General features: G+C 37.7%; 1 protein-coding gene across 1 annotated transcript in view; it reads right to left on the bottom strand.

The window, feature by feature from the left end:
• Window positions 1-258: 258 nt before the first annotated feature.
• The window catches only part of LOC103176929 (kelch-like protein 1), a 146,756-nt gene continuing 123,604 nt past the window's right edge, over window positions 259-23,410 (bottom strand). The window contains exons 7-11 of the mRNA XM_042334101.1: window positions 18,408-18,632; window positions 8,650-8,812; window positions 2,938-3,150; window positions 1,380-1,551; window positions 259-318 (exon numbers count right to left, since the gene is read on the bottom strand). Coding sequence (XP_042190035.1) covers window positions 259-318; window positions 1,380-1,551; window positions 2,938-3,150; window positions 8,650-8,812; window positions 18,408-18,632 — 833 coding nt within the window. The remainder of the gene's footprint in view (window positions 319-1,379; window positions 1,552-2,937; window positions 3,151-8,649; window positions 8,813-18,407; window positions 18,633-23,410) is intronic.

Genomic DNA, 23,410 nt, shown 5'->3' on the forward strand with positions numbered 1-23,410 from the left:
ATAAAAGAGATGCATCATGAATTTCTTTTCCGTTTGGTTTGACCTCACAGATTGCTGTTGAGGATTTACACTATCTGCAGGCTACATTAGATATTTTCTAATGTCTATTTCAAGTTTGTTTTGATCCTTAATATTTATTTCTTTGTCTGTAGTAGATATTTAAACCTTTAGACTCTGCTGTTTGCAAGGAACAATCTGATTTACAAAATGTTTCAAATAGCAGTTCAGAAGGGGGAAATGCCATGCATTGACTACTATTCATAGCTGTTTGACAACAATAACACAAGCTCCAGCTCTTCCGATGTTCAGTGATGCTGCCTGTGAAACATAAAACATTGCATTAGTAAATTGAGATGTGTGGAAATCGGTAATCAGAGTGGAAATCAATAAATTAGAACTTTGAGTCCTAATTGAGAACCCAGCTTCCTCTTTTGATTCTTTGAATTTTAACTCATTTTGGTTATTCTGCAGATGCATTTGGATCTATCAGGACAACCCACAGAAAGAATCTTTGCACTTGATTGTATTTTTACCCTCATTGGTGAGGGTAAAATAACCCTCATTGGACCTTTTGTTTTTAAAAAAAAATGACATACTGCTGAGATCCCCAAATCCACAACCATCAGTAACTTTTTCTTCCCTAAGTCTGGAAAATTCCAATTCATGACTTCTGATTTTCTTCTAATTGTAATCTTGTTATTACCATTATACAGAGCCATATTTTATGCCCATTCAATGACCCTACACCATAGACAATAACTGGTAAGGTGGAACCTTACCTAAGGAAACACATTCTTTGAAGTATATTTTATCTATTGTATCTATCTATCTTGGATGATCGATTTATCTTTTTCCCATAATCATGCTTCTCTACTAACAACTGATGATGAATAATATAAATCACAAGGTCACAATTTATTATTGCATTATGCAGCAGATACAGTTGAATCCAGGTAAGTGCAAATTCATGATCATGGAAGCAAGGAACCAAAAGAGGAAGTATCCATTAAATAGTGATCAGGAAAGTGATGCTTGGTTTATTGTGGACAAATTAATTAATCTATCAATTCAGTTCTTGCAACAGTAAGAAAAAAATACACAATGCTCGGATTACATCTGCAGTTGGTCAGAATATAAATCTAAATGGATTTCATTGCCGCCGCAGAATGCATTAACAGATGCTTTCTGGAATACCTGGTAAAGTTTTGGTCACCTACTCTTGAGAAGACTTTCTAGCCCTTGAGAGGGAAAACATTATAGAACGAATATCATGTTAAATAATAGAAATCAAAATTATGAGGAAATGTGCTGGGCCACTACCACTAGTGAATTCATTAATAACTATATCAGTTATTAATATAGTTATCATTAGGCTTTACCTGAATCCATTCATTGGTCTGAGGATCATATGATTCCATTGTGTTTAGATAGGTCTGTCCATCATATCCACCAACTGCATAGAGTCCATCCCCAAGTAAGCAAACGCCAACTGCATCTCGAGGCACACTCAGTGATGCCACTGTTGTCCAGGTATCAGTTTTGGGGTCATATCTATTACACAAGGGATTTAGAAATGCTTTGTTAAGGAAACACATCCAGCCACCATATTGTTGCTAACTTCATTGAAACTGGTTGACTAAATAGCTCAGTATTTTTTTTAAATGTGTACAATTTGAAATGACTTTCCAATAAAATAGTGACATTTGCAGCGTTTCAGAATGTGTTGATGTCACATTGAATGCATTGTGAAACATCATATGACAGTGAGGTATTCTTATATTTTTGCCAGGCACTAAACACTCTTCCCTGTCTGGATTTGACACAAATTACTAAATGATTCAATTGATCTGCATTGTATAAACGTATACGCTAATTCATTCATTCTCCAAGGAATTGTCTGCTATGGGAATACTATTTGTTTGGATGGAATGATCTTGCAAATAGAATGGAATGGAATACACAGGGAGTTTGATATTTGTGGCAAATCCAGACATATCAAAATAGCTCTGAGATTAGGCTATACGTAATTCTTAACGATTCAAGGCTGTAGAATGGAAGTGACATACACAGGAACTTTTATAAAGTGAATAGGGTGGGATTAAAAAATAACAAATAGGAAATCAAGTACTATCCCAGATAAATCATTGTATGATATTCAGAGGAAGGGAGATTAACTAATCCTGTATCATAGTAGGTGTTTACCTAACTCCCAGACATCTTATTTGTTGTATGTTGAAATCCAGCAAATGTAACTGTCAATTTCTATGAAAAATTTTCTATAAAAAATTAGGTTGCTCTGTTTCTGGAATTAAGTCAATCTAACTGCAATATTTCTGATATTACCTTGTGTCTTTGTGCCAGTCAGGTTTGGGATGAGATGCTGCGGTTAACTCAAATGTTGTGGAATGTGTGTGCCTCATAAGTTATACTGTGAATATTTTTGCTTGTAGTTGCAACGCGGTCATAATTGCAGTATTCCTAAAATTATTTTGTTGCTTTGTTTATTGCTTTGGGATTAAATATCCCCTTTCTTTTCTCGCTATGGATTCCCCCCCATCTCCGCCCCATGGATTCTTCTGTGTGCTTCTCAGAATGGAGGCAAAACCATATTTATTTGTAATTCCAGTTGCACAAACAACTTAATTTTAAAATATTACTTTAGCCTCTGTCTCCATAGTCTGATTAAAGGCTTTTTGATCATGTGTGGGTGATTCAATGCTGGTAAATATTTTGACCTTCATAAATGAGAGCATTGTAACCTCTGCTGCTGACACACACCAATAAATGTACTGACCAGCTCTCAGCCACTCATTGCTATTCTCTCATGAGCTGGAATTTAATTGAACCTTAATTTGGCACATTTTCAACATCTGCAAAATATGCACCATCAATATTGTGATCAGCACTACAAGAGTAAAGCGTGCTTGAATCTTTCACCTCTCCACACAGTCTGAAAGTCGAGAGCAGTGGTTTGAAGCAGGAGCATCATGACCTCCGACTGCATATAGAAAACCATCACATGTTGCAACACCTACTCCACCTCTTCTCTTGGACATTGGGGTGCACAAACTCCATTTATTGGTGTGTGGGTCATAGCACTCTATTGATTTGAGACAGGCACTTCCATCCCGTCCTCCTACAGCATACAACCTGACGAAAGAGGGAGAATAGGCAAATATTTATTAAACCTTATTGATGAACACTGGATGAAATGGTGAGAAGACTGATATTTCAATTCTATTAGACAAACATCTTGCATTCCATGTGAGAAGAATAATTTTATTTCAGACAAGAAATATTCAGTTGTTGGTATTGTACCTCTGTGACAGCTACTGTAACAATATATACATGTTTAATGGAATAGAGAAATACACCCAGAACGCTGGATTCAAGATTATAAAAAACAATTTTGTGACATACCAGACAGTATTTATTTACAGAGTGTAATTCACAGCTGAAACAGAAGGGAGATTGAGGCCAGTACATTCGACTCATTTAAAGAATAGCTTGATATTGTAAGGGTGTATGGTTATTCTGGAAGGATGAGATCTAATATGCTTTTTTCCTGAATCTGAGAAACACAAATTAGTAACAAATGCTTTGTATGTTTATATTGTGGATTCGCAATCTTGAGGAACTGGGATGAAATAGATTCAATCCCATTTTTATGCAGAGTCTTGAATAACCAGAATGACTAACTAGTGACTATCCGTCTTGGAGGGCAGTGGGTGGGGGGGGGGCGGTTTAGCGGTGTTTCCTTGGAGCTAAACTGTTTCCAGGGTGACATGCCTGGCAATGGAATGTCAGAATCGAGCCAGCCCTCTATGGCAGTCTCTAATCCAGTTCCTGAACCAGGAGGGTCCGCAGTATTCCAGGGCACTGCTGATGACAGCACCAGTGTGGCTCATCGGCAGGACTTTGCATCACTGGGAGCTTCACACCTGCCTCACACCAGGTTGTTCCATGCACGAGGCTGCATGGACTGTCAAGAAGAGGGGCAGAGCTGACGATATGACTCACCTCCATATCTACCCCTGCTGTCGTCACTCACTCACTGCCTCATGCCTTGTACAACCTGGTGAGAGGCAGGGTGTGAGTGCTGGCAAGAGGGGTGGAGTGGAAGGTATGAGTTGTATCTCCAAGAGGTCAGACGAGGTAAGAGGCAGCTAGAGAGAAGGAGCCATGTCCAGCAGCAATAAAGTAATAGCATTGAAAAAAGATTTTGAGGTCATGTTGATGAATTTGCGTACTTTCTGGCTTTAATATCAAATGTTAAGTGTGAAAACTACATGAAAAATGCTAAAGTATATAAAAGAGGATCACTTTGTGGAATCAACATTTCCAAATGTGGCAGATCTTTGTACATTCTTAACACTACCAATAACAGTCTGTGAAGCTGAATGCTCGTTCTCAAAGATGAGCCTCATCAAAAATTCTTTTGGATCTACAAAGATTCAGGATAGATTGAATGTACTCCCCATCATGTCTATTGAGAACAATTTCATAAGTATAGTAAGTGATCATGTAGTTCAATGTTGGTAACTGCAAAGTCACGCAATAACGTATTTTGAAAAGGAATTGTTGCAATTTTGCATGCATAGTTCAAAGGGCCCCCAAATATGATCTGCCTTAGGGGGACCCCCGATCCCTTAATCTAACCTTTTTTAAGTTGTTTCCCTCAAAATTGTATAGAAGCTTATCTCTTCCTAAACACTAATTATTCCGTTTTAACAAGTGCATTTCTATTATTCATTGGGTTTTTAAGCATTATCAATGGATTATGAAATTGTCACACTTAAATCCTTACAAATGATAACTAATTCTGTGTAAAACTCCATAAACGCCATGGTTCATCAAGCCAGTGTTACTCATACTAGTTATTTATAACTACATGTTAATAGCATTCATAAATAATAAATAATTTCTTATTGATTTAATGACATTTTGTTTGCATAGAATCTTATTATGCCTTGGAGAAAGATAACACTTACAACCTTAGCTGAAATCATCAGTTCACATTTGCCTTCATTGTATATTTATTAAGATTTCAGCATTCTTTTCTAGGCTAATAACTGTATATTTAATTCAGATGTCCAATGAGAAGAATAGAATATTTATACAATCACATGTCTGTTTAATAGATTTACCAGGAAATCAGGGAGTTATCCAAAAATAAGGAATATTAAGGAGAATGGGTAAAAGGCAGCAGAATGGGACAATGGGAACAAACTGTTCTGACAGAGAGCTGACACAGGCATGAATAGATGAAAAAGTTAAAATTATTTTCTACCAAGTCATAAGGCTATTTAGGTTTAAGACTATATGTAAACTCAGAAGTCAGTTAAACACCATTTCTCAGTTACTTGTTGACCTTCAGTTACCTCCATTGTTATCTCCAGTTGTTATGTCCAGTTGTTATCTACAATGATGTATTTTTCATTATTACTTGCTTGTTTTGTAGGCCAGTCCTGCTTGCGGCTGCAAACCACTTGTTAGTAGCTCTCTTGTCTCTGAGTCAGAAGGTTCTGAGTTTAAGCCCTATGTCAGGCTTGAACTCATATAATCTAAGACAAGATGACACTCCAATTGTGCTGGGATTGTGCTGCACTGTTAGAGATGGTGTCCTTCAGATGAGACTTTAAAAGTCCAAGGCTTCATCTGCGTGTTCAGGTGGATGTTAAAGATCGCACTGGCACTATTCAAAAAGAGGGAGTTTCTCCCAGTCTCCTGGCCAACAATCCTCCAAATAAAATTGGACATTCACTTCATGGTGGTTGTAGGACACTGCTTTGTGCAAATTAGCTGCTGCATTCACCTATAAAACACACAGTCCCTGCACTTTACAGTATATCCTATGAAGCGCTTTGGGACATCTGTTTGTTTGAGGACTGCTGGCCAGAACAATGAGGAGAAACTCTTGTTTTGAATAGAGCTATGTAATCTGTAATGATGACCTGAACAGACAGACATAATCTCAATTTAATGTCTCACCTGAAGGATGGTATTTCTGATAATGCAGCACTCCCCAGTGTTGCAGTGCAGTATTTGTTTGCTGCGGAAGGCTGACTAATGTTCGAACAAAAATTCAGAGTGCAAAACAATGTCTTGGTTACAATGAGTTACTAAATCCCACAGGCACTAATTAATGTATAGTAGACATTGTACATTTCTGCAATGGCCCAACATTGGAATTCAAGTCAGAAACTCCCAAGGGTCTTTTTACAAGGAATTGCTGGAGTAAGGAGATTATTCCACATAAATTCTTATGTTTGACATTTTCATGAGAACCTTACTAATTATGGGTTGACTTCCACTGTTCTTAAGAGCAAATAGTCTTCTCAGTAATTAAAGAGGTGCCAGTATATCATTGGAAGGGTAATTAAATTATAAAGAGACATCCTTGGAATTAGATTTACTGTGATCTAATATTCCTATCTTTCCACCAAAATTATTGGGGTTTGGCATTATCTTTTTTAAAAATGGATAGTGCGTCCAATTATTTTTTAGTACTTTCAATTAAAATTCACATCTGTGTTTGTTTGAGAAAAGAAAAAGCTTGTCCAATATCTCTTTAGAGTGAAGATTCATGTGCTGCATCAATGGATATCATTAATAAGAAAAAGAAGCACTAGAATGCACCAAAGATAAGAGAAAACTGTATGTCCCTGCATTAACTTCTATATGGAATTGTACTCCACTAGCTACACCAGTCAGGTGGACATTAAAGATCCCATGATACTACTCAAAAAATGAAGGGTGTTTCTCTCCCAGTGTCCTGGTCATCAATCCCCGAGATTAAATTGAACCTTTACTTCATAGCTGTTTGTGAGACATTGTTGTGCACAAATCGGCTTCTGCATTCGCCTACAAAAATGGACATTACACTTTACAGTGAATCCTGTGAAGCACTTGGAGATATCCTCCCAAAGTGAAAGATGCTATTTTAAATGCAAGGATTAGAATTAATAAATGAGGATTATTATTATTAATGATTCACTGTTTCACTGGTGTAACTCTTGCATTATACTCTAAAATACAAATTCTATAAAAATACAGCATTGTGCCTGTAAAAGGTATGAGGATAATAATAATGGTCCTTGCATTTGATATAGCGTCTTATCATGTCTTCGAGACATCTTAAGTTGATAACTGAGCAGCATTCTGCGGAAGGAAGAGTCTCCCCAGGACTGCACTGCAGCAAGGATCCTCTTGGCGAAAGCACTCTGGGTCCCTACCCTGTGTGAAGGGCGCTATATAAATGCGAGTTGTTGTTGCTGTTGATCCCTCACTAACCAAACTTTTTTTTAAAAGGGTACTTCTATACTTTCCCTTTAAAAGTAATAAGTAATACATTCTGGTAACACCATAAACTTCTTTAGCTCACTGATTACAGAATCATAATTGAGATTGAAGTCCACCCTCTACAGTGGTCTCAGCAGACCATTTCCTGAGCCACATGGATCCAATCCTTGCCAGCCTGGCTTATTGGCTGGATTTGGAGGTCAGGCCGGAGCAGAGGTTAACCTTGCAAGCCAAAGCCCATCTGGATAGGGTGGATAAACAGTGGGAAACTTGCCAGATAGTATTCTCAATGGCATTTTTACCTAGTTAAACTCCAGAACTACCTCAATGCTGTGGCTCTTGCCAACCTGCATCTAATACTCTCCAGACTTAGGTAAGCAGGGTCCATCCTTCCAGGGAATAGAAATCATTGAGAGAGAAACAAAAAGAAAAGTTAAACTGCTTACAGTTTCCATATTCAGAATAGCCAGATTGAATGGCAAGCTGGTGGAATGATTTCCACCATCACTGATGCTGTTAAATACAGATAATTGTACTATGTGAGAGTATCCTAAAATCTTCAGGCTCAGGAAAAGATTGATTTACAGACTGGTTTCATATATTAATATAACAGTCATGTTAAGTCAGTTTCTGTGTCTGTAGCATTGGAAGTTCACTTGTAGAACAGCACTGACTGCATGCTGCAACAGAATCCAGTATGAACCTTCTTGGATGGGGTCCTATTTGTATTAAAGCATGGCTGGCTTTTATCAAAGTAAAATGTTTTAGTATCATTTTGGTGCTTATAATAAGCACTATGTTGCACTAGAAAGCAAGCCCACTGCATAACTATGTGTTTAAATTTGGGATCTGCATACACGTATGTAGTATTATTACACATCAGTGATCAATATTTTTATCCCTTCCCATAAAAATATTGACTCCTGTTAACTTTGCAAGCCAAAGCCCTAACAGGTAGATCCTAGCTAGCTAAACTCCATTAGTACACAAATGCACAATCTGCAGTACACAATCATTGACTCTCACCAACCTGCTTCTAATGCTCCACAGAATTAGTTAAGTAGGTTCTTCCCTCTATGAGGCATATGTACATTCCATTCCAGACATGGGGGAAATTTCAAAGTGTAGGTGACAGACACATGTGGAACCCTGGCTGGCTTGGATGCTTGGCAATGAGTTTCTGCATGTGTCAGAGATTGAATTAATGATTGAAAGCACCAATAAAAATCCCTTCCCATTCTTAATATCAGTCCTTCTGAGAGTGCAGATAACCAGTCAAAGAATAGCTTTGATTGGAGTAACGTGTTCAGGTTGAAGTATACTGTTAAAAATGTATGCCCTACTCACTTGCCATTTAATGCCGCCACTCCTACTGTACTTCTGGCAGTGGACATACTGGCCACATAAGTCCATTGCCGAGATTGTGGATCCCACCTTTCTACTGTATTTAGGTAACTCCAACCATCGTGGCCACCTACTGCATACATAGGTCCTTCTAGCACTGCGACACCTGAAAAAACAGAAGTGTATTGATAAGCTTGAAATTAAATGTCAACAGTAACATTCATGTAAAGCAGGACCTCATCACCTCAAGGTCCATTTATTGAATGAGCCACTTTTGTATTATTTTCAATATATATTGCAATATCTTGAAATACATTATTTTGAATTGAGAGAAAAGTCATTTCTTACTGATGTGTGCTAATTCTGGTTGGCATTGTGCAAGTAATGGGGATGTGTATGTTGTTTTATTGAAGCAGAATTTTTAGATAAAGTCTTTCATCATGCAAATTATAATTACATATTATTGCTATATATGAAATGATGCTCAGCCATAAGCTACTGAATTTGAGTTAGATTTATGGAGGTGATATGTGAATTTAAGTAAGGTTAATTTTTTCTTTAATTTGATTTTAAATTGTTACTTTGTTGCAGCGGCATTATTCTTTATTCTCAAATGCATTTTTGATGTAAAACTTTGCTACTGTTTGTAAACTCAGATATTTTGAGATGTTCGTGAGTTTTCATTCTATTTAGCGACGTGTCAAAGAGGTCTGTCCTGCTTTTGTTACCTTCTAGATAATTAAGGAGACATATTGGAAAATCATTTGGTAAGAGTGTGATTTAACCATATTCTTGGTGCCTGTTGTACTTGGGTAAAGAAATGAACCTTGCATACCATTACTTTAGAAAAGGTATGAACAAAATACAGAAATAGAGCCTTGGCTCACCAAGTCTTCACTCATATTTTTCTCTAAATGAGCTGCCTATTCTCATCCCACTCTCCTGCTTACCCATCTATGTCATGTAATATTCCTTTCTTTCAAGCGCCTTTGGTCATCTAATAGGAAAGTAACTTTATTAGAGATAAGCTGTATAACATTTCCCTCTACTGTGTCCAAGTCCTGGATTTACATACTGTCATGGGTGTTCTTCATTATAGCGAGTATTGACCCATGAAATATTATTCCATTTGGTCTACAGGCCAATTGAAGTTTTAATTAAACACTAATTAATAAGGAGCAATTCTTTAACTATTAGTTCTAAACAAAACACAGTGTGTAAAAGTCTAAAGGGTCATTGTTAGCTGCTAACCTTGCACTAAATACATATTTAGTGTAAGGTTAGGAGACAACTTTAGGTTGAAAGGCACATGATCCTGTAAAATGCAAAAAATAATTTAGTGGACAAATAAGACAATGTTGTATCAGTTATTCCAGTGACAGTATGTTCTAAATTTAATAAGAAAAATGTCAAAATGAATGCCCTCAATTCTAACTTTTGGACTTCAATCAAGGTATTACAAACATGATAAATGATGTTATTTCCAAAACAAAGACCTCCAAGGAAACAATGTCCCATCTACGGTCAGTTTTACTTTCCCTGTGATTACCAGGCTTGCCTTCAGGGAACCCTTCCTACAAAGTGAGCAGAAAAATTCTATTACATTTAATTGGTTTCCAAAGCCTCTGCTTATTGAATTATTTATGTCAGTATATTGGAATAGGATGGTGTTTTCTGATTACTGCTTGAAGGTGTCAGAGAAAGAAGAGGATCAATGTTGTTCATTTTTTCCTCAGTCATTGCTGTCCCTTGATTTGTTTCCGTATCATCTGCAGATTGAAGACTCAACCACTACTACTTGACATCAGGTAAAAACAAACTCATTGGAATGCTTCTTCGTTATGTTTCCTGGCAGCAATTTTTACAGGCAGTGTTAAAAAATTTCAAATGTCCATGCTAAATGATTCATTGCAATTATTGACACATTTATCATCGTGATCTTGGACAACAATCACAAAAACAGAGTAGAAATTGCCAGAAAATGTAAATACAATTGAATAAAATTCAATTACTTAATAATCTTAGAGCCAGGATGCTCAGAGGTATAAATGTGTGCTATTTTATGATCATGAGAGTTTGAGGCACTGCAATCAATTATAAATTAAATAAAGTTGACAGACTTGACTTTAAGTGCATTTGAACTCTCAGGACCTCAGAGGACTTTCCATCAGCAGTTAAAGTGACTTCAACACACAAGTAAGTGATTAAAACCCTTGTAAACATAGTGAAGACAACAGCTTGGCAGATATTTTATCAGCAAAAGAAGAGACTGTTGAGATGTGCACAATAGACTATAAATACGATCTAATAAAATGTAGAGCATTATTCAGGGTACTTGTCTCATATCTGGACAAATTAAGATTTGAAACAATGTTAAAGTTATGTTCTTTTGGCTATATTCTGTAGTGGTTAATGATACTCTAAATATTGCCTTGTCTCATGACCCACAAAACAATGAAGCAAAGAACCAGCTCTTATACGACTAGGGTTTTCCTTTCAACATATTCTCTCATTCACTAATTGATTTCTCTTCCTGTCTCAGTGTCGTTCCTAATTTTTTTTATTGATGATAAAAATTATTACATTTGATATAGGACCTTTGATATAGGACATCCCAAAACCCTTCACAGAATATATAATAATATAATAATAATCTTTGCATTTGATATAGCACTTTTCACGTCGTCTAGACGTCTCAAAGCGCTTCACGGAATATACTGTAAAGTGAATTGACTGTATATTTGGGGTGAAACGTGGCAGCCAATTGCATACAGCAGTGTGCCACAAACACTGTGCAGATATACTCTAAGTGTCGCAACTATTTTTTGTAGATGAATGCGGCAACCAATTTGGACACAGCAATGCAGTGAATGATCAATTTTATCTGGGGGAATTGATGGTCATGAAACTGGGAAAAACTCCCTTTTCTCGAATAGTGCCATGTGGTTTTCAATATTCAGGTGGCTCGGACCCCAGTTTAACATCTCATCTGTAGCATAGCCCAGCACTGTATTGAAGTGTCAGCCTAGACAAGTTCTAAGCCCTGATGTGGGGCTTGAGTCCAGAACTTTCTGACTCAGATGTGCGTGTGCTACAAACTGCACCAGGCTTTTATTTTATTTTCAGGGCGATTGTTGTTAGTTCCTTACCCATGCATCCATGCACAAATGAAAACATAAAATATAAGCCTTATAGAGCGATTTAAACTGGAATGAAGTGGGCAACTATTGTTATACAGAAGGGACTTGGACATGGCTATTTTTATAAACGTAAAATATTTTTATATTGATAACATATATACAATGTATCGACAAAGATATAGTCAAGAGAGATGTTTAAATGATCTAAAACATCTTCAGAATTTAATGCATGTTTTATGAAATCCCATAATTACATACCATATAGTTATTAGTTATGACTAACGCAGTGTTTACACAGTATGGTTTGATATCAAACTGTGGTAATTTGGCCAGAGATTCACCACCAAATGTGCAATATAAAAGAGCCTTAAGATAAAAGTGGCATGTAAGATTTGCAATAGGCTTCTTTCAAAGCTCTTAGCCAGTCCCATCATGCGTGCAAGGAATATCAACATTGGATGTTTGCTCAGAATATATTTGGAAGAAAGGCAGAGAGGAGTGAGACTGCTATATGATTTTCAAATGAAAAAGAAAATGACTCATTTTGGGTCATCACTTTGGGCATTGGCAGAAGAAGGAATCTTCTTTCTTTTATTACATTGTGAAATGAAACTGGTGAAAATTATCAATCCCACTCACTCCGTTAGACATTTTCATAAAATCATAGAAACATGGAATTATACAGCACAAAAGGAGGCCATTCGCCCATCATGTCGCTGCCGGCTTTTTTTAAAAGAGTTATCCAAATCAATCCCAGTCCTCTGCTCTCTCCCCTAGCCTTGCAAACTTGTCCTCCCCAAATAATTATTTACTTCTCTCTTAAAAGTTGTAATCGAATGGGCTTCCGCCACACTTTCAGGCAATGCATTCCAGATCCGAACAACTCAGATCTGGAATGCATTGCCTGAAAGGATGACAATTTTTTGTCCAATTTCTCAGTTAACATTTCTCTTTTACTACAGTTCACATTTGTAGGCCTCATAGCTGAAATTTTACTTTCAATCTTTTGAAAATTATCAGCATGTTTTCGAGTGCCACTTATATTCTGTTATACTTAAGAGAACTGTGATTGAGAAATGAGTAAAATAAACATGGCTTGAGGCACACTATGAAAGCTACAAGAGCAAACTATTTCATTGTCTTGAGCACAAATAATTACCAATAAGTCAGAAAGTACAAGCTATTATTGGTCACTTGAGGAACCTTGAGCAACCTGAAAGTACTTATTCCAATGCAATTTTTCAAATGGAAGCTTTCGGTTGGATAATATTGGCCACTAGATTGTAATATTTATACATTCTTGTCATTCCTTTGGCAGAGCTCTGAAATTTCGGTCCAGTTAAATACAAATAAAAGCTTTATATTTGTCTCCCGAGTAAAATTATTCTTACTGGGTGCTTTAGCTCCCGAGATGTTTGTAAACTTAATTAAAGAAGCATGACTCTTTTTTCTTCAAATAAAATGGTGTGCAAGCATTTGCTACAAAATTTAATCTTAATGTTTATTACTAGGTAAAGAATATGATACAGAAGTTGATATGCTTTATAACTTATTTTATAATTGGTATCAGAGTAAATGGGTTAGATTTATCACCCATCACATCAGTTCTAACACAACGGATTGATTTCAATATCCTTACATTATTTTTCAAATCCTTTCATGCCTTAGCACCTCCCTATCTCTCTGACCTGCTTACTCCCCAACCCACAACATGCTGCCTCCGCTCGACTGGCTCCGGCCTTCTGCATATCCCTTGTGCCCTCCGTTCCAACATCGGTGGCCATACTTTCAGCCACTATGCCCCGAAACTTAGGAATACTCTAACTCTATCTCTCTGTCTTGCCCCTTCCTTCCCCATCTTCAGATGGCGCCTGAAGACCTTCTTCTGCAACTGTACCACGGTCACATCCCCCCCCCCACCGGCTAAGCGGCGTGCTCCACCAGTGTCAAGTGCTCTGGGATGCCACCCTGCATGAGGAGCACTATATGAATGCAAGTTGTTGTTGTTAGATCTTAGTCATCTGTGAGCTTTGATAAGAGACACAGTGCATCTTCAAAATGAAGATACAAACTGATGAAAAATGTGACGTGATGTGCTAATTATCACTCATTTTATCAAATTTTGAATGGGTTAAGTACTAAAGTTTTCCACACTATTCAGTAAAACATTTTCTGAATAGAATAGTACGGATTTAGTTTGGTGAATTTGAAAGTAAATTGTATTCACTGTCAGCGACCTGTCTTTCTGTCACTATGGGTTTATACAGCATAGGAAGCTTCCACAGAAATAACCCACAGGGATTGTTTTATCTTTCTATTTTTGGACCAAAACTCTTAAATACTCTTAAACCCAAAGACATTCCAAAGTTTATCTGTGTAATTACTTGTATTTCTGTGCAACCCAGTCTGACACCAATACAGGATAAATAAGACCAATGTTTTATGACATGAGACAACATATTATTCTATCAAATAATGACAATTGTACCTGAGAATGTAAGAAAATGCATGTTTTAGTTTCCATTGTACAGGGGCATGCCTCTTCCCTGAGAGTTATGGGCTTTGTTTATCAATGAAGAGATGTGTGTGTCGGGAGACTGGAGGAATCATTGCATCTCTCAGGCTATTCATAAAACAGGAGAATGTATTTGCATATCCCTGTTTTGCTCAAAAGCTGTCACTATTTATATAGGTTTAATAAAATGGGTTCAACTGCAACAAAAATTTGTGGGCTTACAATGAGGTACAATTTCCTGTGTACTTCAATGTTCCCCTACAAATCACACAATGTATCCTGTGAAGTGTTTGAGACATGAAAGGCGCTATATCAATGCAATGATTCATTTTAACAATGTAGCCAAAGTACATAAACAGTCATAGCTGGTGCATGTTGATCAGAACAGGGCTTATGACAGGGCTTAAGCAAATCCCCATATTTCACAGATATATTTATTATTTTGATGCAACACAACAAATGGATAGGACGAGCCTTAGTCTGACAATCATTTAAAAGTTATATCTGGGCTGGGGAGAGTGCAAATGTCACCTCTCTTTGACTAATCAAATCAAGAAAACATATTAAGCAAAAATAATTAGAAATTGTCCCCAACAACTAAATTTACATTTTTAAAAAATTGTCCAATTCAAATCTATAAGATTCTAAGAGGGCTGGGTGCACCACCTACTGGACATAGCTGAATGTTTAACAATGTCATTCTCTACTTGGTTGTTTATGGGATATTAATGTATGCAAATGGACTGCCACATTTGCCACAAAAAGTATAGTTGTTTCATTTTACAGTGAATCCTGTGAAGCACTTTGAGACGTTCTCCTGACATGAATCATGTTATATCAAACTTAATTTTATAACCATTTAATACAGAAAAATCAATCCATAATCAGGTGATTTTGGTTTTTGTATCATAATTTAGTAATGATAATAATAATAATTTTAGAAATTGGAATAAAGCCTTTTCAGGTCAGGAGAATGTATCAATGAACTTTACTGTAAAGTATAGTGTATTTGTAGGTGAATGCAACAGCCCAATTGCACTCAGCTATGTCTCACAAACAAACACAATGACCAATTTTATCTGGAGCCTTGTTGGCCAGGGCTTTTCGAGTAGTGCTATGAGATCTTTAGCATCCACCTGAACAGGCAGACAGGACCTTAATTCAACATCTCATCTGAAGGATGGGATCTCTGATAACACAACTTAACCCAAGTACTGCATTGGGGTATCAGCATAGACTATGTGATTTCAATCCCGATTTTAGGTTTAAACCAACAAACTTCTGACACAGAGGCAAGGGTGCCACCAACTGAACCAGGCTGACAGTAGTATCCCATAATAAGTGTGAATTATTGCAAACATGCAAGGATTAAAGCTAAGTCCTGAGACTACACTGCTATGTCTTTTTGGAAAAAAAACATGGTTTGATGGGAATTAACAGGATACCTTGATAATCAGGCAATCAAATAGAGTGTTCTGTGTCAAAAAATATTTATTTTAAAATGAGCTTCCCAATATGTTCCAGAGTTAACTTGTGGGAGAAATGGATTTTGCTTTCTTAATTCCTTGTTTAAAAAATATTTAGATTTTGTTTAAGAATGCCCATTCATTCTCTCATAAATTTCTTTCAAACAACAAAATGCAACCTTGGATTCAATGATTTGTTCCTCAACATAAATTGAAATGAAATAAAATCTGCCATATTTGCTAACATTGTGTCTGGCAGAATTTGATCACTTCTCGATTTCTCAGCCAGAAAGTATACACTCAGAGTCAGTCACTTCCCTGACCCCAGTTTCTTATACAAACTCATTACAACTGCTGTCAGTAATATTGTAAAGATTGACTAGCTATCTGGCATCATTCCATTGCTGTAACTTTAAAAATAACTACATTACTAAATCTAAATTATTTTATAAAGTGCTGATGGATTGCTTTAGAGGAGTTTTGTTTAAAGAAGATTTATAATAATAATAATAATAATCCTTGCATTTGATATAGCGCTTTTCATGTCGGGAGGACGTCCCAAAGCGCTTCACGGAATACACTGTAAAGTGAATTGACTGTATATTTGTGGGCGAACGCGGCAGCCAATTGCACACAGCAATGTCCCACAAACAGTCGTAGATTGAAAATGACCAATCTATTATTGTTTTTGGTTTTGGAGGGATTATTATTAGGCTCTGTGTGGAGTAAGGAAACTTGCCCAAGGTTTCGCCCTGCCTGGAATTGAACTCAGGTCTCTTGCTTTATAATTTGTCTCAGTTCATTAAAGTGACTCAAAGTGTTCTTATGCTTTGGATTGCAGAGCATCTTACAATACTGGTGCACTAGCTTTATCTCCCTATTCCTCTGGCTCCTTTTGAACATTTAACCCTGTACCATTCTTCCCTCTCCTTTAAAATCCTCCTTATTTATCGTCCTCACGAATAACCTGGTTCCTTTATCTCTGACATTTCCTCCCTCCTCTCATCCCTCTGCCTCCATCATCGCGTTTTGCATGTCCCTTCTGCCCTCCGTTCTACCATTTCTACCATCAGCCACTACGCCCCAAAACTCTAGAACACTCTTCCTCTATCCCTCCACCTTGCCCCTTCCATCCCCATCTTCAGGTTATGCCTGAAGATCTTCCTCTTCCACCGTGCCTCCCCCAGCTCAATGGGGTGTTCTACCATTGTCAAGAGCTCTGGGATGTTCCCCTGTGTGAGGGGCACTGTATAAATGCAATTTATTGTTGTTGTAAAGAAAGAAGAAATATGATGTCAAAACATCTTACAGATAATTTCTATTAAGTGTAATAATAACAATCCTTGCATTTGATATAACACCTTAGTTGCCATGGCCAGAGAAAGGTCGCTTTCTCGACATCGAGTCCTGGACGAGAGACAACTTTCTTCAGCTCAACGTGCGAAAAACCGAGGCCCTCCTGATTGGCTCACGTCAGCGCCTCCGCACCTCAGGCGCTGACACCATCAGCATCCAAGGCTGCACTCTCCACCTCTCAAAGCCAGTCAGGAACCTCGGCGTTTTGTTCGACCCTGAGCTGTCCTTTCTCCCTCACATCCGCACCACAACTGGCACCGCCTTCCATCACCTCCGGAATATCGCCAGATTACGGCACTACCTCACCCCTCACGCTGCTGAAACCCTGGTTCACGCCTTTGTCACCTCAAGGCTGGACTATGGGAACTCTCTCCTCGCCGGCCTTCCCGGCACCTCCCTCCACAAGCTGCAGGTCATTCAGAACTCTGCAGCTCGTGTACTGTCCCGCACCAGGCTTCGGGACCACATCACTCCTACCCTCGCTCACCTCCACTGGCTCCCCATCCCCCAGAGGATTGATTTCAAGATCCTCATCCTCACCTACAAGGCCATTCACGGCCTTGCTCCCTCCTACCTCTCCAACCTACTATCCCCCTACCTACCTGCCCGTACCCTCCGTTCCTCTGGCTCCGGTCTGCTCCACGTCCCCCGCCCCAACCGCCCTACTATCGGTGGTCGGGCCTTCAGCCTCTCAGCCCCGAGGCTCTGGAACTCCATCCCCCAGTGCCTTCGCCTTGCTTCCTCCCTTTCCTCCTTCAAGGCCGGTCTCAAAACCTTTCTCTTTGACCGTGCCTTCAGCTCCCCTCTCGACTCTCTTCCTCCTCCTCGCTCCCTCCCTTCCCTCCCCTCACCCTGACCATTTCCCCCTCCTCTCTCCCTCCCTTCCCTCCCCTCACCCTGACCATTTCCCCCCTGCTCGGGTCATGACCCAACTGTGCAGCGCCTTGGGACGTCCTCCTGACGTGAAAGGCGCTCTATAAATGGAATCTTGTTGTTGTTGTTGTTGAGGCAATAAAACAGTTGATCCTTAAGAATGCAATGTGGGAGTGGGATCTTGAACTGTTGGACAGCTTTTTCTCTACCCCTCCCCATCCCAACATTGGGATGCAAGTGAGGTGTACAAAAACATATCATTAAAATTGTATGTGTCTCAATAAAACAGACTAATTTTCTTCCCATTACCAAGACACCAATATAAACACACAAATTTACGGTTTACAAAATAATTGCTTATTGTGAAAGCTAATAAGATTATTTCATGTTGGAATCCAAAAACATGCTTACCGAGACCATGTCTGTGAGTTGACATGGGAGGCAAGGCAGTCCAAGTCTTTGTTTTCGAGTCATAACATTCCACAGTGTTCAAAGTCTTCAGTCCATCTCTGCCTCCAACCACATAGAGTTTATCATCAATGACAGCCACACCAAACTGCAGCCTCCTACCATTCATCACTCCTGCTTGGGCCCATGTATTTGTTCTGAGGTCATATTTTTCTATTGTTGTGGCACCTGATAAGAAATTAAAGTCGACGAGATTGTGAAGTGAAAGATTGCATTGGCATTCTAAATACATACAGTATATCACACACAGCTGAACAATATGTCACACAGAAGATATTTTGCCTTGAAAACCAATGGTATGAAAATCAAATTTAGCAAGTCTAAACTCCAACTAAGCTGCCCAATTACTAGGTTTACTATCTAACAGGTACCATCAAAATTTACTGAGCGTCATGTTGGGAATGTTTAGCACACAGTAACACAATAAATACAATGTGATAATAAAAGCACTGTCCATAGCACTACATGTCTTTTGAAGACTGAACTCTTTGTTGATGTTGTAGTAGTCTTGATCCCAACTGTTCAGCGCCTTGGGATGTTCTCCCGATGTGAAAGGCGCTTTACAAATGTAATTTTGTTGTTGTTGTAGTGAAGTCTAGTTTCTATTTAGCAATTAGAAATATCTGTTCCTCTCCTTAATAGTGTTTCCTCCTCAGGAGTGTTTCCATAGTGCCTTTTGTGATGTTGGCATACATAATGAGCTCAGTGCAACCTTGCTTTACTGCTAATATTCAAGTACTAAAAGCTTACAAAATGTCTCCTTATAGTAACAGAAAACAAAAGCTGTATTTCATGAATAGGCTAAGTTAAAATTTCCATACAATTGTTCAATATAAGTGAGAAAAGGCAGCCCTTCAGATAATCTCTTGGGTAATGCTTATTCTGGTTAATTTGTTTTCTCAAAACACAGAATTATCATCAGTTTGTGTATTCTCTCTTGTTTCCAGCAACACTTAGCTGTGCCAGCACATATGTGCTGCTATATCACAAGCCTGTGCCTTTTAAATAAAGCAAGAAAAAAACTACAAATAGTTTTTGCTATCCTAAATAACCAACAGTTTAACACAAATTAGACAGCATGTAAACAAATAATTTTACTGCTGATATTAATCTCTCTGGAAAATTTTTTTTTCTCTCATATGTATATGCTAGTGTGGTAAGAAACACAGCTATCTTTAGATCAACTCCAGCATTTGCTTCAAATGCTCTAATTTTCAGGTATTTTAGATGCAAAGACTAAATCCTAAAGCTACAATGAGCAAACCAAATACAGATAGTTTTTTTTACTAATACTCCTCAATTTGTCTTTTTACTAAAATTGCTTTTGACACTTTACGAATAACACTATTTGTTTCTGGCTCATTTCAACGTACATATTATGTTACACATTTTGACTCTGTTAGAGTTAATAGAATGAAACCATATTGATGTGAAAGGTCTGATTTGTGCCCCACTGGGATAAGTGCCTAGAAGTAAAAGACATTTTTGAAGGTGGATAAGTTATCTCCCTCATAACAATCCAGACAGTCAGTATTATACATCAAACCTGTCTGGTTCAGGCTTGACACCTGGAGTTGTTGCCTCCAACAAGATTGATACACTTGTAGGTTTGAGCTCTGTTATCATTCATCCAAGAGCCAGGAACATTCTTTTCATATCACAATAGAAAAAACAGCTTGGACGCAAAGAGGTGCAAGAAACAATTAAGATTCAACTGTTCAATGATAAATGTTAAGACTATATTAGTATATTAGACTATATAAGTCCGAGGTCAGATGCAGCATAAGTTAGATCTGTGTATAGCTCCACTCTAATTGTAAAACACATGTTGATATCCATGAATGTAAAAGCATCCAAGTCATCTTTTATAAAAATAAGTTGCAATACTGATAATTTGTCTTATACTATGGTTGAATTTTATGTTTAAGAATCTGGAGATTTTTCTTCAGATGAACATATGACCTGGTTAAGAAATTACAGATGCATGAAAATCAGAGCTCAACAATTTCATTTTCATTACCTGTTTTTTTGCCAAACTTTGTATTATAGTTGTCTTCAATGCAGGTATAGATATACCAGTTTCCAAATTAAATTATCTCTTTGCCTCTGGATTGAACATGAAAACACTGTACCTGGTGACACCAAATACCTGGCACCACCCTATCATTAGTACCTGGTTCCATCCTGGAAGTGTCTGCAGTAACTGCAGTTGAACTATCAGTTGAAGATAGGACGACTAACTTAGGTTTTCAGCCTATCAGCCAGGATTTTTTTTCAGATACCATAACGATCACAAATGTAAATGGTTGAAGGCACTACAAGTGATTCACTGAATGCGGAGAACAACAGAATATTCATGAGTGTTTTCTTCAATAAGTAGACTTCTCTAAAACAACCAATTGAATGATTTTCCATCACAACTGTAATGTTGTGATGGATGTACTGCAGAACAAAGAGTAGCCCTTCTATTGATCTGGAAGAATAATAGAAGTCCTATTAATTATGTACATCAGATGAATATTTAACTACTGTATAAACATAAATAATCTTATAATTGAACATATTAAGCAATATATTAAACCAGTGTACATGGATTTATTGTCATTTAATATATTGTTATTGCCCTGCACCTCATAATAATAATAATAATAATAATCCTTGAATTTGATATAGCGCTTTTCACGTCGGGAGGACGTCCCAAAGCACTTCACAGAATACACTGTAAAGTGAATTGACTGTATATTTGTGGGCGAACGCGGCAGTCAATTGGGCACAGCAACGTCCCACAAACAGTCGTAGATTGAAAATGACCAATTTATTATTGTTTTTGGTTTTGGAGGGATTATTATTAGGTGTGTGGAGTAAGGAAACTTGACCAAGGTTTCGCCCTGACCTGCCTGGAATTGAACTCAGGTCTCTCGCTTGCAAAGCGAGTGCTCTAACCACTGAGCTACATGACTCCACTCATACAGGAAATGCTTATTTATTGTTATTAGCAGTTACACAGAGCTAAGATTTCCTCATCTAATACAGTGTTTATGCACTTTTCTTTGGGACATATTAGAACTCATACGGCAGAGTATGAATGGTGTACAAAATGTGACTAATTACACAGGACATAAAAAATAAATAAAAAGAGCTTTAAATAAAATAAAAGGTTAGAGTTAACTGTAATACATAAAGCAAACCTTTAGAGCCTATAACATCAATGTGCTTCACAGATAATTACAAAAAGATGAAATGACTGTATATTTGTAGATGACTCCACATCTAATTTGTACCCAGGAACGTCCCACAACAGCATGAAGTGATTGATTAATTTATCTGAGGATTGTTAGCCAAAATACTGGGAAAAACTACCTTCTCTTTTTTAAACAAAACGCAAAGTACTGCAGATGCTAGAAATCTGAAACAAAAACAGAGAGAGCTGAAAAAACTCAGCAAGTCAGGCAGCATCTATGGAGAAAGGAAAGTGAGTAAACGTTTCAGATCCACAACCCTTTGTCAGATCTGGGGCATGTTGGGAGGGAGAGGTTTTTAAGGACAAGTTGAGAGGGGCAGGCAGGACAAGGAAGGCAAAGAAGACAAAAAAGAAGACAAAGGAGCGAATGTGTTAGTTGATGGGTTAAAGAGGTGATAATGGCATAAAAGCAAAAGGGGGGGTGGGTTGGAACAAAACTGGGGAGAAGAGGTGTTAATATTGCAGAACAGGCAAAACACCAGAGAGGCAAAGTACGGTCTGAAGTAATAATTATAATGATAACAGAAGATACCTTTCCAGTAACAGAAAGAGGGGGAGGGGGGAAGGTGAGCTGTTATGGTCTGGAGTGGCTGTAGGGTCCCTAGCAGATAGATAAGATGATGTTCCTCAAGATTTCACTGTGGATCATTGGAACAGCATAGGAGACCATGGATGGAGAGGTCAGACTGCAAATGGGAGTGTGAGTTAAAAAAGTATAATTATCTGTGAAGCATTTTGATGTTATAGGTGCTAAAGGTTTGCTTTATGCATTACAGTTAACTCTAACCTTTTATTTTATTTAAAGCTCTTTTTATCTTTTTATGTCCTGTGTAATTAGCCACATTTTGTATACCATTGTGAGTTATTTTAATTCCCATTCCCATTCAGTCTGAAAAAAATTTGTATCAGTGTTAGAAGACAGGAGGGATTCATTTAAGATTACCCAAAAGGAACAGGTCTGTTGGCCTTATTAGCCTTTTATGGTCGCAAACATTTCCCGTGTTTGCTATTTACCAATGACAAGTGCACCTTTCTTTAAGGGACCTCTAAATATGTAAATTGACAAACAAACTGCACCTGTAGACATATGGAGACTACTTTCATGTCTCCTTGTACAGAAAGAATATAGATATATTAGTTATCCAGTATATAGCTCTTTGTGACAATGTTAATTTCATGGAACTATGAACTGATTTGAGCAACTTGTTTGATACTTGTATGTGGCTGAGTGTGACCAAGGAGCCCACTGTCATTTAGCTCTTACTGGCTATTGCTTAAATTTTGTTCTTACTGTTCTTACTTTTCAAATTGCCCTTAAGTGAGATATATCATTTGTGTTCCATTTGATTGCTCTATGATTGAAATGTCACAGTTAATGTGAACTAATCTTTGACTTATTCAAATGCTGTTCCGCTTCCTACATCTCTGAGTAAAACAAAGGTTCACAACTTAGGAACTTATACTGTATTTTGGAAAGTATCAAACTGACACAGATTCAGAACTGGATGGGGGTGATACACAGCTCTTGCCATTGATGGAGTTTGATGGCTTATCTAATGAGCTTCACGTATTCAGTGTGTTAACTCAAGATTAATGTATTGTTTTGGCCAGATTCATCTCTTTGAAATTAGTCTACTTTCTCAAAAGTTCATCGCTATGTCACTTCTAGAAGTAACATCTTAATTGGGATTGAAATATATGTAAA

The sequence above is a fragment of the Callorhinchus milii genome, unplaced genomic scaffold (genome assembly GCF_018977255.1).
Source record: "Callorhinchus milii isolate IMCB2004 unplaced genomic scaffold, IMCB_Cmil_1.0 Scaffold4, whole genome shotgun sequence".
In the NCBI taxonomy this organism is placed as follows: Eukaryota; Metazoa; Chordata; class Chondrichthyes; order Chimaeriformes; family Callorhinchidae; genus Callorhinchus; species Callorhinchus milii.